Source organism: Typopeltis vanoorti, chromosome 10 (genome assembly GCF_054136105.1).
Source record: "Typopeltis vanoorti isolate ZY-2024b chromosome 10, IOZ_Tvanoo_1.0, whole genome shotgun sequence".
In the NCBI taxonomy this organism is placed as follows: domain Eukaryota; kingdom Metazoa; phylum Arthropoda; class Arachnida; order Uropygi; family Thelyphonidae; genus Typopeltis; species Typopeltis vanoorti.
The window spans coordinates 28,130,696-28,147,169 of NC_143558.1; the positions used below are offsets into that span (position 1 = coordinate 28,130,696).

General features: G+C 34.1%; 1 protein-coding gene across 1 annotated transcript in view; it reads left to right on the forward strand.

Annotated features, from left to right (window-relative positions):
- Positions 1–16,474, forward strand: part of LOC150102272 (Golgi resident protein GCP60) — a 189,116-nt gene that overhangs the window by 21,333 nt on the left and 151,309 nt on the right. The window contains exon 2 of the mRNA XM_090399544.1: positions 15,787–15,928. Coding sequence (XP_090255670.1) covers positions 15,787–15,928 — 142 coding nt within the window. The remainder of the gene's footprint in view (positions 1–15,786; positions 15,929–16,474) is intronic.

Sequence of the window (16,474 nt, forward strand, 5' to 3'; positions counted from 1 at the left end):
TAACTTTACTATAAGGTGCCAAAAGATAGTCCACACAAAATCAGTCAAATCAATTATTACATAACATTTATATATCTGACAGCAGCAATAATAGAAGAAATTATCAAGTATGATATTCTGTTGTATTTTATTAACATATATTATTATTTGTTTATGTAGAGTGTTTCCAAAAAACACTCCAGTTTTAATTACAAAACATACAGCTAAACATGCTGTCCATTTTATTTGTAATGAATGAATAAATGCAAATTGCATTTTCTTTTGTTAATGTTATGTATATGATTTCTGTATTTCTATTGCAAAACACAAAACATGACATTAAAAAAAAAAAAAAAAAAAAAAAACTTTAGTTTCCTTTATCTTATTTGTCATGTATTTCATTAAATACTAACCTGCATAAGTTTTATTTAAAAAGATGTGATTGCTTGTATCCAGATAACAATTAAGAAATTTGATCTTACAGATTAAATTATGCAACTCATACAGAATAATTAGTGTTAAAAAAAGAAAAACCATTTTTTTTTCCTGTTGGATTCAGCATGAAGAAATAAGAAATAGATTAGGAATGGTACATCGGAAGGCATGAAGAGAAATGAAATTGCCTTCAGATCCATTTTTAACACTTTATGGCCCATTCTGAACTGCTTGTCTGAATTGTGATTTTGGATATAAGAAATAATGTTCTTATTTTATTTTATTTTTTAATGACTTCCTTTTACAGGACATCATATTAAAAAAAAAAAAAGAAATTAAATTTCTGTAAAAGGAATTAGAAATGATAAAGGTGACATGAAAACAGGAGAAAAATATATACTTGAAGTATGGAGTAATTACTTCGAAAAAATGCTAAATGAAACAAGCAGTGATGACAGCACAGTGGTAAAAAACACTGACCAGGCATGCAGTCAGGAATACATATCCGTACTTGAAGTAGAAAAAGCCATCAAAGGCTTGAAATGTGGAAAGGCAGCAGGAGTAGATGATATTCGACCAGAAATGCTTAAGTATGGTGGTATAAGAGTCTTACAGTGGCTGCACTGCATAGTTCAAAAAGCCTGAACAGAGGGACAAATTCCCGATGATTGGAGTAGAGCACTCATAGTACCCATATATAAAAAGGGAAATAAAACTGAATGTGAGAATTACAGAGGTATTTCCCTACTGAGTGTTCCTGGCAAGATCTATGTAAGTATACTTAAGAAACAGTTGAGAAGAATTGTGGAAGAAAAGCACTGTGAAGAACAAGCTGGATTCAGGCCAAATAGAGGCTGTCGGGATCAAATCTTCACTTTACAACAAATAGTCGAGAAAGCATGGGAATATAACAGAGATCTGTATTTAAGTTTTGTTGATTTGGAAAAGGCATATGACAAGGTGCCAAGAGAGAAGCTATTCAATACGCTACAGTTATATGGTGTCAATGGGGCATTATATTAAGCAATACTTAGTCTTTATTTGAGTTGTAAGTCAACAGTTAGAATTGAAAGAAGTACAGGAAGGTGATTTACATGTTAAAGCTGGTGTCAGACAATTATGTACATTATCCCCACTGTTATTAATAATATATATATGGATCACATTATGAAGGAAGATGTTAATCTCCAGTTTTGCTTATATATATAATGAAAATAGGCAGAAACATTGAAAATATCAACTGCATTGTGAATGGAGAACCTATAGAACAAATAAAACCAGTACTTAGGCACGATTTTTAGTGAAGATGGTAAATTAAATATGGAAATAGACAACAGAATCAACAAGGCTGGTATGGTAGGAAGTCAACTGAATAAATTTATATGGAATAAGAGAGAAATTAGCCAAAACACTAAATTAGCTGTATACAGTGTTCAAACCAATTTTAAGTTATGGATCTGAGAGCTGAGTTAGAAATAAAATACTTGATCAAAGACTAGAGACCACAGATATGAGAGTCCCGAGAAAGATTAGGGGCATGATCAGATGGCATCGATGGTAATATCATATTAAAAACAAGGATATTAGGAAGGAGCTTGACATTGTCAAGATTTAAGTGACCATACCTAATCTCATGAGGTATGGTCACTTAAACAGAATGGAGAGGAAAGATTAGCAAAACAAGTGTTCTCTGCCAGGTTGGCAGGGAAAATGACCCATAGTAATACTAAGATATAGGTGGATTGATACAGTAAAAAGTGCCTTAGAAGAAAGAAATATAAGATTGATAATGTCTGAGTCTTGACAGGTAACAGACTTATTTGGAGGAAAATTGTAGATAGAAAGTTAGTAATGATGTAATTTTTCATGTAGCATTATCATATCCTGTACACCTCTTGAGGGTATTTATATATATATATCAGGAATTTGATGATGATAATATGACTTGGGAAATTTTGTCAGCCTGCAGTATGTGAGTGGGCTAACGATATATATATATATATATATATACAGGTGATCCTCGTATAACACGGATGTTAGGTTTTATAGAAATGCCGCATTATATAAATCGCGTTATGCGAGACTCAGATCATATAGAAAAAGTAGGGTTATGTTCCGAAATCGTTTTTTTTTTTTTTAATTATATAAATAACGACATACCCAAGAAATATTTTTATTTAATTCATGTAAGTTAAGAAAGCATATAAACTATGAAACAAATACATAATATAAACTTATAAAATTACAAATTTTATGTAAACTTCATTGCACATAATGCATGTTTTAGGCAAAATAAAATAAAGTGCATAATTTAATCGTCATCACTGTCTTCAAAAATAATATTTCGTAGATGTTCTTTATTTACGAGTGGCTGGACGTTGAAATCTCTTGGACATCATTTGCATACTTTGTCTGGTTTAGTTATCAAAAATTCAGTAATAAGACCTTGCCTACCACTCTGCTGCAAGTTTTTATTAAGTTCATAATGTACAGCTTAAATAAACATCCAATTGTATTGTGAATTTTCTGGAGCGCTCCATTTAGGGATTATTATTCTTAAAATAACTTCCTAACTTTCTTGCCAAGTCCAATCCTTCTGTTAATTATTTAAACTGAATTCTTTCACAGATTCATCACAATCAAAATCTTCAGCAGAACTCTCCCCACCGTTTGGTTGGACATCATCTATTAATTGTACCAGTTCCTCCCCATTTAAATCTGTTTCCCTTGAATTAATTCACTAATTCAAAAGCTCTCTAAGTGGCCATTACTATAAAAATAAATTTTTTACATAAAAAAGCATTACATATTGTATGTAACTCACTAGAAACTTAAGTGCTCAGCTTGAGATTAACACATTTATGATATTTTAATGTCCTTGTCTGGCAGAAAAATGAAGATAATTTGCAATAATAAACGCTTATACGGTAAACAATTGACATACATGTGTGCTAAAGGGTATTTCCTCTAATATAAATTCGCTACTTATAACTACATCCACGATATGGGCAGGCGCAAATTTAACGAAGATAAAATTTGATTTTTTAAAATCTCACGGTTAAAAAATATATGAAAAGATAAAGAGTTACTACAATTTGTAAACAGTGTTATATCGAAACCGCGTTGTATAAGTACCACGTTGAACAAGGGTTACTGCAATTTGTTGACCATGTTATACGAGGGTTACCTGTGTGTGTGTGTGTATCAGAAGTGAATATTCCAGGTGTGTGGTGTGCATCGTAGTGGGGAAATCGCAACCAACATATGGCTTGGATAGGACTGGCTATAGACCTAAAAATGAACTATTGTGTTTGTTTACAAATGCCAGAAGTATCAGAAATAAAAGGGATGAAATGGTTTCAGTCATTGAGTTTATTCGCCCCAAAATCATTGGAATAAGTGAAACATGGTTGAATGAAGATGATATCATAACGGGAATAGAAATGGAAGGGTACAGTATTTGTCGTGAGGATAGAAAGGGCATGAAGGAAGGGAGGGGGGGGGGTGCTGCTGATGATAGCAGGGGAATTAAATCCACATAAGGTAGACATGAAGGGGGAAATAGTAGCAATGGTTATGAGGCAGTGTGGTGTAACGTGGAGGTTGAGAGGAAGACATATTTGGTTGGATGTTGCTATAGACCTGAGAATGTGGAAGGTGGTGGTGAAGAAATGTATAAACAACTTGGATTAGTGAACAAAGGAAGGGTAATTATTATGGGCGATTTTAATTATGGTGGTATAGATTGGAATGAAGAGATAGCATTTTGGAATAAGGAAAATGAATTTCCTAAGTTCTTGAGAGATAACTATCTCACGCAGCATGTAAAGAAAGGCACGCGAATATCAAGAGTTCTAGATCTGATTTCATTAGAGAATGTAATTGTGAGAGGAGTTTCACACTTTCCTCCAGTTGGTGAAAGTGATCATGAAGTAATCACCTGTGTTGTGGCTAGTCATATGCAGACTTTTGTGAGAGAAAGGATATATGTGGAATTATAAGGCTGGTGATTATGACAAGCTTAGGAGACAGCTTGGAGCTATAACATGGAATGAGGAATTGAACAGTAAGGAAATAAATACTGCATGGGAACTGACAAAGAAATGCATAACAGCATCAGTGTGTGAATATATTCTAAAGGCTAAAAGGCTGAATAAGGTAGCTGTAAAATGGATGAATGTGGAGCTCAAGCATGAAATCTGGAAAAAGAAAGTACTTTGGAGGAAGTACAAGATGAATAATGGTAATCAGTCACATGAAGAATATAAAGAACAAGCCAGGAGAGTGACTCAGTTAGTAAGGAAAACAAAAGTAGTTGAGCAGAAATTGGTAAATCAGGCTAAGAAAAACCCTAAAGAGTTTTTTTAGATATGTGGCAAGTAAAAGGAAGAATGATCATGGAAAGATGAAGTTAAGCGATGAAAGTGACAGAATGGTAACTGCTGCAGAAGACATTGTTGAGGTATTCAGTGATCATTTTATAAGTGTGTTTCATCCTGATCTGGGTGGAATCATGAGTCACTTTAGTGTAGAAAACATAGAAGAGGATGGCTTAATTGTGAGTGAGTAGGATGTATTTCAGGAAGTAAATAACATTGATGTTAATAAGGCGATGGGATTTGATGACATATCACCACGCATCTTAAGGGATTGTTTCAGGGAACTGGCATGTCTGTTTAATAAGAGTTTTGCAACAGCACAGGTTCCAAGGGAGCGGAAGGAGGGTAAAATTGTTCTACTACATAAAGGTGGTGATAAGGCTGTAGCTTCAAATTATAGGCCGGTCTGTATATCTGGAGTTGTGGTGAAGGTCCTGGGGAGATTGGTGAGAAGTAGGATACAGAATTGGGTTGATAACAACAGTATTCGTTTTGGTTATCAGCATGGGTTTGTTAAGAGGAGATCATGTTTCACTAACTTATGTACTATAACAAGGTGACAAATACCTTAGACAAGGGAGATTCATATACAGTGGTGTACTTGGATTTTGCAAAGGCTTTTGATAGACTGCCACATGACAAGCTCTTAAATTAAAACAGATGGGATTGGATAACAGACTTCTGTATTGGATCGGTGACTGGCTGTCGGATAGGTATTAGAGAGTTGTATATGGGGGTGCAGTATCCCGAAAGGGGAAGGTTACCAGCAGTGTGCCGTAGGGATCAGTTTTGGGACCATTGTTGTTTAATTTGTATGTTAATGATATTGGATTGAGTTTAACTAGTGATATCCAGCTGTTTGCAGATGATGCAAAACTAGAGAGAGAGAGAGAGAGCAATTCGCAGTCAGGCTGATGTTAATGCCTTACAAGAGGACTTGGGTAGATTGCATGAATGTAAGTGGAACTGTCAGTTCAATGTTGCGAAGTGTAAGGTTTTGAGATTTGGTAAGCAACGATGGGATGCAAAGTATATATTTGGTGGGGATAATGGAAGTAGAGGAGATGAGAGATCCAGGAGTGATGGTGGACAAGGACCTGAAATTCTGGGGCCACATTGCACAAGTTATGAAAACATCACATCGAATAATGGCAATGATGAACGGAGAACACTGACATCCAGAAATAGAGGTTATGATTCCATTGTGTAAGGCTTTGATCAGGCCTCATATGGATTATTGTGCACTGATTTGGTCACCTGGTTTTCATGGTAACAAGGCTATGTTGTTGGAAAGGGTACAGAGAAGATTCACAAAGGTAGTCAGTGGTCTTTGGGATGTGGAGTATGAGGACAGATTGAGAGAATGTCAGTTGCAAAGCCTTGTGAATAGGAGGAAGGGGGAGATATGATTGAGACATATAAGCTGGTCATGGGTTGTTATCGGGTAGACATGGAAGAGATTTTTCATACAGAATGGGAGAGGGAACTGGATCAAGAGACCATTGCTGGAAACTGTATAAGGAGGGTGTGAGCAAGGGGATGAGAAACAAGTTCTTTGCATGGGTGGTTGGTGAGTGGAATGCATTGCCTGAGTGTATTGTGGATGTAGACACATTGATGTTTATTATTTTAACGGTATAATAGAACACAGAAACTAAGTAAATAATTAATTTATTAACTTGATGCTGATATTTCGCTGGTATTATAACCAGCATCTTCAGAGCACAAAAACACTGTTTGTCACAATACGCGAGACTAAAACAACATGGTGTACTTAAAATTGTAGCAGCAACACAAAGACTAGAGTCCTGATTTTGGCACCCTCTATCTGAAAAAAAAAAAAAAAAAAAAAAAACCTCTATCATATATTATGGCTGTATTAACAAATATGGCTGTATTAACTTGCCGAAGATCTGGGAGACAGTCATATTAAGAAAAAACTAGCACTTTTCTAGGACTCTAGTAATATATGATAGCGCAAAATCAGGACTCTAGTCTTTGTGTTGCTGCTACAATTTTAAGTTCACCATGTTGTTTTAGTCTCGCGTATTGTGACAAACAGTGTTTTTGTGCTCTGAAGATGCTGGTTATAATACCAGCGAAATATCAGCATCAAGTTAATAAATTAATTATTTACTTAGTTTCTGTGTTCTATTATACCGTTAAAATAATAAACAATATGTTCGACGAACACATAAGCCTGTCCACACGTAGACACATTGAATCAGTTTAAGACTCAGTTGGATGAGCATTGTATGCAGTAGTGAGTACCTCCCATGATGAGTCTCTGACTCCATGGAGGTCAAGTGTTAATAATAATAATATCACCGATATTATATTTTTGCATTTATTTCCGTTGAAGATTCCTCCCCCCCCCCTAATTTTTTCCTTGCTTTATGCATTGCATCACATTTGTATTAATAGGCTGGGTGTGCACCCACAAATACATCTTTGAACAGACTTACAGATGGTGCAGCAGGTCAAATATTTAGCGTTACAGTGGTTTTTAACCTCCCGAAAGGTGAGTGCTGAGACAATAGCACTTAGAAATCAGTGGCTGTGATCAGTTATTGTGTGACGCAGGCATGTATCATAGTCTGTGGGACAATGTGTTTTTCCATTAAGTGCGTTGTTCGAGTTGCCTCTAAGCTAATCATCCTACATATAGTACACAGATGTTAAATGTCTGTTTACTGTATTTAGTAATAACAACGCTACTTGTTTTTTTTGCTAGTGCAGTATAGCATCTATTGAGGTTTGAAAGATTTTTTAACGGTATAGGGACATTTTTATTCTAGTCTTCGGAAACAAGAGATGTACTAAAAATTTATTTACTCCTGAATAAAAATTCTTTGTATTAAAGAAGTTGTTGATCTACAACAAAATACTAGCATGTGTGAGATATCTATTATTGATAAGACAAAAGAGCTGCTGATACTAAAATAAAAAATAAATATCGAATGTAGGATTCTCGAAAGCTGGGATAATTCCGATAATGATCGAATATTATGTCGTAATATTGCGTGAAATGTTTACCGAGTCTCAGTAACAAAAGAAAATTTTTAGAAAAGAAATGATATACATAAACCAGAGAAATACACATAACATGTGCACAACAAATTTTACAAGATGATTTCTGCTCCATCAAACCACATGTATTCTTGCCATGCCTAAATGAATCACCTGATCAGCATTATTAGTTCATTGGATTAGTCCATCCCTATAGTTTTTAATTGAACTACTAAATGTATATAGTGGCAGTTTATTATTAATTAGTTATTTATACTTTGAAACCCAATCTTTTTTCCCTCTCCTCATAAGTTATTTTTTAATTATGCTATCATAAATTCACTTATTCGTGTCTAGACTTTATAGGACACACATTGCAAATGTTAATTATTAATAATTCGTTTGCCATTAATGAAAGTGCTTCTGCTCACACTTATTCTTTCCTTTCATTTCCCATTCTCACATGATTTATTATTTGATGGTTCACATATTTACACCTTTGAGTAATTCAAAAAATACCAAACAAATATAGCATTCTCCTTGATTGTCCTCCCACTCTATGCAGATTTGGTTACAATTAATTGATCAATTGAAGTATTCAAAGTTAACCTACAGTTAATTGCATAGGCCCAATTAAGATGAGCTCTGATGCACTATGTACTCTTAAAACTTTCATACATCGACAAAAATGCAGTCAAATTGATGCGAATTTTGTAGCAAAGGTTGTGTAAGCTACATGACAGCACGCCTATCTGAAATGGGCACGCGATGCCACTGATAATATATATATATATATAACTTTTTTTTATTTATTATTATTTTTTTATTTTTTACATAATCTGTAACCCTGCTCTAGAGACCAAACATTGAACTTTTTCAAGCCACTTGAAGCCTCCGGTAGGTGAGGGATAGGAATTTAGTTCACTGGTCACCCAAAGACAATCACAAACATCAAGTCCACAAACAATCACAAGCCTGCATTGGAATTCAAACCCACAGCCTGTTGATTGGAGAGCAAATATGCTAACTATTTTGGGCAATCAAGCCGGCTAAATACAGTATACTTTGCACAAATAATTCAAAATTTATGTGTGTTTTTTTTTTTCTCCAGTTGAGATTTTTCCATTGTTTTTGAATGAAAGAAAAAAAAAAAAAAGTAAAAATGCCATAGTGCATTTCAAATGGCCTTGGTTGTGTGAGTGGTTAATGTATGTACTATCCAACCAGTGGGTTGTAGGTTTGAATTCAATCTTGGACATGCATGTTTTTAATGGTCATCAGGTGGGAGATATATTTTATCACCCAGTATGAGACTGCCTCTGCTTATTGGGATCCTGAAGTGGCTTGAAAAAGTTTGGTGTTTTTGACCTTTAGAGCAGCATCTTTATTATGCAGAAGTCATACTTCAACCTTGGTATCACTTCTGGGTCTGGCTCCCACTGATGAGACCTTAATAAAGGTCAAAATCGATCCTTCCTATAATGCATAGCATTATACATGTCTGTAATGATATGTGTTTTGCATTATGCGATACTAAGGCAAATGATGTGAAGTCATTAGCTTCTATATACAAGTTGCCAAGTCCTGAAATTACTTCAGTTGCAAACTTTGTTTGCTTACACTTGGATAAAGGATTAAATCAAGAATATAATTTCTTGGTATCTTTAATTTATAGATATTATCTACTCAGCCTGTATAATATAAACCAGTATGTTATAAATTATAATTAAATTTTCATTTGCTTTGAAAGAACTTATTTGTCATCTAACTAGCTGATTGATGGGTTTATAAAATAGCTGAAAGCTGGAGTTGGATAATGTTGTTGTTGTTGTCGAGTCTGTTGAAGAGCTTCTAGATATGACCGTGAGCCTGTAGAACTACTTTGGCAATCTGGTGAACTTTGATGGAGTAGAGCTTTTCTATAGGGTTATTGTCAATTTTCTGTAGAGCAGCAGCAATTGCTGAACAAGAATAGATATGGGTAGGTGTTAGTTCAGCTCTTGGACAGTTCTTGCATATTTCATAGTTTCTAGTACTATCCAGATGAATTTTCATGCATTTAAAATGTTCCGTCCTTAGTCTGGTGATGACTGTGGTTATTCCTCTATTTTCATTAATTTCGCTGATTTCATTCTTCTTGATAATTCATTTTAACAATCTTATTTTTGCAACAGAGTTAGCATCAGTTAGTGATAGTGGGTGTAATTTTTGAGGTAAGTATCTTGCTTCTTTGACTAGTCTGTCTGCTCTCTCATCCTTCAATATTTACATGGGCTAGTATCTATTGCAGTGTACAGTTCTTATTTTTCACTTTTTTTTTTCATATTTAAAGTTGCTAGTTGTTCATGAATTTCCTGTGAGAGTTTTGTTTTTCCATTTTTAATTCTTCAAGTGCAGATTTTGAGTCACTAGATGGTTATTCCTTCTGTAATGTTTATTACTTGATTAGGTGAGATAGAATTTGAGAGCTGCTTGTATGATTGTTAATTCACGAGTGAAGTTTGAAGCTATTTTGCCAGCTGTAGTTTTGATTTGCCTTTCCTTGCTCCTCCTTGGTTGAGTGCTTCATCAGATGATCCATCAGTAATTAGTCAATGACATGGTTCAGATTATTAAGTGATGTATTGTGTCAAGTCCTTTTCTTTTCATACTGTGAATCCTTTTTTCAACAAGGTTCTAAGAGATTTAAGTTAATCATTGTGTTTTTTGGTAGTATAGTGGAAAAGAATGGCTCTTTGCTTATTTCAATGGATGAGTGCTTTAGTCGATCTGTTTTCTAATCATGATCATATTGTAAAGTAGATGATCTCTTTAGTCTAGATTTTCTTGTCTAGGCATTGAAAGTCCTGAGTGAAATGTGATCCTATTGTTGGCTCCTGATTTTGTTAGTGAATTTAACTGTGGAAATTTTTCTTCTGTGAAGAAAATTTTATGTGAATGAGACTGCACCTGTAATAATTTTTGCTGCTTTTGATTGTACTCTGTCAAGTTTTTCTTTTCAGCTAGTAGAAGTTTGAGCCCAGATTGAGGCATATTCCATAATGGGCCATATATGTAGTTTTGAGTGGCTTTGGTTTTGCATCCCACTTTGTTCCACAAAGCCATTTGATGATACTAAGCTTTTGATATTAAGGTGTTTTTTTTTTTTAATTTTTTTATTAGATATATTTGTAATATGAGTTGTAAATCTCAGTTCAGTATCTGGGGTTAGGCCTAAGTATTTTGGAGACTGCTTTTCCTATTTTGGTATTATATATCTTGATTTGGGGGTTGTAATTGTGTCTATTTTTTCTATCAGTGGAGACAATACTCAGTTTTATTTTTTTGGGTTTATCTGTAATTTATGTTCCTTTGCCCATCTTTCTAAGCCTTTTATTGATTTATTTAAGACTTTTTCAGATTGTTGAGAATTACTGCTTTTGTGCCAGATTGCTATATCATCTGCATAGCATGCTATTTTTGTATCATTTATTATGTGAGGATGAATATTGTTCATATAGATGAGAAATAGGAATGGGCTTAAGACAAAACCTTGTAGGACTACAGCCCAAGTTTGATGCATGTTGCAATAAATTCCATTAACTTTTACTTTCATTTTCCTTCCTTTCATGAAATCTGAAATCCAAGTTAATGTGTTCCCCCTTATTCCAGTATTGTGTGCAATTTTTATTAACTTTTGTCTCCAAATGTAATCGAAGGCAGCAAGAAGATTGCTGTTGTCTTCTTTAGTGATTTTTCTTGAAAGCCATCAATGATTGATTAGCAAAGATAAAATAATTAATGTTCTGTACTGTGTTTGAGACCTGTATGCAATTTGGTAGAAGTCTACATTATTTTCTTAGAGCCAGTTCATAAGTATAGTATCATAGCATTGATATTATGATCTTTCCAAAATGAAACCCAGTTGTTTTTCCTGAGTCTTCTGGGAATTGAATTTTTTGCAGCTATCTGTATGTTGTTAAGTATTTCTAGTAGTTACTGATCAAGTTCTTTACTAGTAGGTGTGCTAGTGCAATATGTTTCTAATAGTTGTGTGTATTTAGGTCAGTTTGCTTTTCTGAAGTTCCAAAATCTCCTTTTCTGTGGTTTTTGGTCTAACTGCAAATTAATGGTTGTGATAATAGGTCTATGATCACTGATGGCATTCTTTAGTACTTTCTGCAGGGTAAGATTTGGTTTCATAATTTACTGCTGTGGTGTCTAATGCTGATTCTGTACCTTGTTTTTGACAGATGTATTTTGCTTGTTGTTTATGATCATCAGTTATGTCCTCTATTTGTGCTCCTTTCTGATTAAGTTGTGGGGAGCCCAAAGTTGGGCTTTTGGCATTTAGATCTCCTAAAAGATCTTTGTATCTGATATTGTTTGACTTAGTTGCTTAAGTAGTTCTGTGCTTATATCTGTGTTATCTGGATGATATGCATTGGCTGTTGTAATTTGGTAGAATCTTGACTGCTTGATCCTCTGTGTTGCTGTACCCATTTCTGTATGCAAGTTCTTACCAACTTCTCTTAAATCTTTACTATCACACCAGAGATATTGATAGACAGTAGTTAGACACATCAGTTTTTGCATCACCATTGTACAATGGTGGAATTGTCATTTATTCCTGTGGTATCATTCTTGAACTGAGACTCGAGTTATACAAACATGGTGAAAGATCTAGTCAATTCATTTGAACATTCCTTTTGCAAACATGCCGATATTCCATCTGTTCCTGTTGACAAAGTCTTATCCAAGTCTTCAACCTCAATTTCATGCACCTCTAACTCTCACACCCAATGTAGCAGTAGCACTGTGCAGCATGTTACATAAATCTGGTTGATATATCTTAGCAAAGTGATCACTCATTAATTGAACAATGTCAATAGCTTCTGACACTAGATTACTATATGCTTTCATTAAGGTTATTCTTCCACATCGATTCTTCTTTTGCTTGTATAACAATAAAATTCTTTTGGATTGCCTTTAACCTGCATAGTCAATTTCTTTTCATACTCCAATTTAGCTTTCCGCGTAATACTCGTTACTTTTCTGGAATGCATTTTATATATTTCATAACTCCCCTCATTCTTATTCGCATGCTATTCTTTCTGTGGTGTTGTGTATAGATGGAATATTAAGTAAAGTAGACAGTGAGTTGTGTGGAGTAGACTGCCCTCCTGTGATGAGTCCTTGGAATATTAGCTGTATCAGCTCTGACCAGATTAATGGAGAAGAAATTTTTTATAGAGCAGATAGAGGCAGAACAAGAGACCATCCCTGAAAGTTGTATTAGAAAAGGACAGTAGAATAAGTTTTTTTGCTTGGAGATGGTTGGTGAACGGAATACATTACCTGAGTATTGGAAATAGTTAAAAGTATTTAAGGTGCAGTTTGATGAGAAACCACCATGATGAGTCTTGATTTCTACTGAAATCTACTGAAGTGAGATGTGAAGAACACTTTGAGCACTTGTATTTTTTGAAAACATAGAATATCAGAGTTGTGCTACTCTGATACAACCACTGCTTTAAATGGCAAGAAATTACACTTCATCTTACTCCCTTTAATTTTGCAAGATTGTTCAAAGATTCTTGTGAAGAACTTCTCCACCAGCCAAACCTTAAATACAAGAATGCTTCCATATAGATTTCTTGCATTTAAAAGATAGCTATCCAAAAGATGAACATTTATTTGTTATGAGAAAATATACATTTTTATGTGTTAATTAATTATATAATTTTTTTGTCTCACAAGATGAAGGGGGGTTGAGCGAGAGATGCTGTTTTTGCATTTCCAGCATAATTTTGTACTTGGCATTCATTTGAATATTTGTTAATAATATCTATATTGTTAGCTCTGACCATACTAGCGTTTTGTAGTAGAGAAATATTAGCTGTACATCCTTAATAAGTTTAATTTTTTTTTTTTTTATAATGAATTTTTTGTGTTCTAGTTTGTTACAATTTATTGCAGTGATAAGCATCTGTTAGATTCAGATGGTATGTATAGAACAGTTGTGTCCTGTTTGGACAGATTGCCAGATCTGTGGTATTTGGGATTTTTACTAAAATTGATCTAGTTTAGCATGATAAGAAGCAAAATTTGGCAAAACAATTTGAGATGAAGAAAAATTATGTTCCAAATAGCAATAAATAAACTTTATACAGTATATAATGAAAAATTACCTTAAGTTTAATTGCTGTGGTGATGAATGACATCACTGTTGTTTTGGTTCACAAAAAAAAAAAAAAAAAAAAAAAGCTAGAACTGTAAAATGTAAATTTTTAGCTTAAAATTCAAATCTGATTGTGTGTGTGTGTGTGTGTGTTTTGGTGGTTAATTCTCAATTATCTATATATATTACAATAAGAGTAGAATTATATATTTACTTATATAATGATCTCTCAATTACCGTATTTTCCGGTGTATAAGACGCACTTTTTTACCTTAAAAATTCATCTTAAAAATGGGGTGCAGCTTATATAATGAAGGTAAAGATTGTTTCCTCTTTTCAAAGTCATACGCACTCACTCCCTTTTATGTTCCAAGATCTTTGTAGGCAGTTAATGGTGCAATCAAATTGATGCGTGACCTTCACGTGACTTCTAGCGCGTCAATGGCTAAGAACTTGGTGTGGTCAGAAGGAGATTTTGTACAATTTGCGTAAAGAAAAGCGCGCGGAATGTGGAAAAATTGTGAAGTGGCCAGAACTAGAGACTGAAGTTTTGAAATGGGTGCAAGAAAATCGGCAAAATGGCATTGCCATTTCAACAAAAATGATTCTTACACATGCAGTCAAAGTAGCCTGTGAGCTTAACATTGAAGATTTTAAAGGTGGTGTGTCATGGTGTTACCGTTTCATGAAACGCAGTGAACTTTGTATGCGTACAAAAACAAAAATCAGTCAAAAAATGCCAAAAGAATATGAAGACAAAATTATTTCTATATTATAAGAAATTAATGATGATAGAGAAGAGTCGGCTGACAGTGACATGGGTTTTGCAAGTTTCTGAAAGGTCAGTTTACTATTAAAAATTACCTATTATTTTATCGATTTTTTTTTTTTTTTTTAAATCATACTTTAAAGTTTAGGTTTTTTTCAGAAAATTGTATTAAATTTCTTGGGTGTGTCTTATACATCGTAAAATACGGTATCTCAGTTAATCAAACCTTCAATTAACTGACAATTGAATGGGATTATTGTATCAACTGATTTGTGGTAAGCACAATGTAATTATGCTTTCAATTATCTAAACAACAAATTGCTCCCATGGCATGGTTAGGTAATTGAGAGATTACTGTATATGTATGTACGGGACTCTGTAGTGCAGAGTCCCGTACATACATATACAGGAGGACTCTGTAGCGCAGTCAGTTTCGACTATGCCCTTTGTCTGAAAAAACTTGGGTTTGAATCCCATTGAGGACATGAAGAATCTTTAATCCAAGCTTTATGACTGAAGGTGAGTTAGCCAGTCTCATACAGAGGCAGACCTTTTCTCCTGGAAACATGGGTTTTACATTGCCTAAGACAGGTAAACTAGCCAGAACACACAGCTGACAACCATATTCATATAGGATAATTGTACTATTACTACATTAATTAGGTTTTAAAGAAACTGTTACTTGACTGTGACAGGCCTCTGACCCTAAGACACATGGGAGAATTGGATGGGATATACATATATATTTTGCAAAAGGGATTGTGAAACATATGTAGCACATTTATGCTGTATGTAGGCTAGTTGGTTAGAAAGAGAGAAGAAATCTATTAAGATTTTTTGATCAGCTGTAAGTCAGTCCTTTGGGGGAAAATGCTTTGAGGGAGGAGAGAAATCTACAGCATGTTTGAAATATAAATTTACTATACAAATGGTTAGTTTTCATCACCAAAATATTAATACTTGCAGTGAATATGTTTTACTTTAAAAATCTAAATCACTTAAACTATTTCACCTAATTTATTTTATTTACTTTTTTTTTTTTTTGGTTATTACAGAAAAAGAAGGGAAAGCTGTACATGTAACTTATCAAGATAAATTAGCACTTGTTGCCTTTAGTCAGCAAGTTTCCCATGGCAAATATGCACCTGAGAATTCACCACCAATTGGTTATCTTGATGTTATTGGTCGAGACAGAAGGTAACATGACCATCATTCTACTTAAATTATATATAATTGAATATATCATAGTATAACAATCACCATCAGTGCCCAATGTCTATTAGTGTCCGATGCAGTCTTTACTATTTTCTGCCATTCCTTTCTGTTAACTCAGCTGTCAGTTAACTCAACTCTTGCAATCTCTTTCCACCTACTCTCATCATGGCCATCCTCTTATGTTATCTATTCTACTGAACATCAGGGGTTTTCTTTCATCAATCCTACAGGTATATTCAAAAATATTGTTTCCTTCTAATTAGCTTGTCATTTGATTCTCTTTTCAATATAATTTTGTATAGTGTTCCTCATTCATTATCTTTTACATCCATCCAATTTGTAAAACTTTTCTCTAGCAGATTCTTTCAAATGCCAATATTCATCCCATGGTCTTTGACTGTTACCCATGACCAAGATCCATTCAGTGCTCAGTATGTTTCCAGTACTCTCAGCTTTGTCAGGATCCACTGTATTACTTTTCCATATTTTAATCATTGTCAGCAGGATACTTTTTTTTTTTTTTTTTGT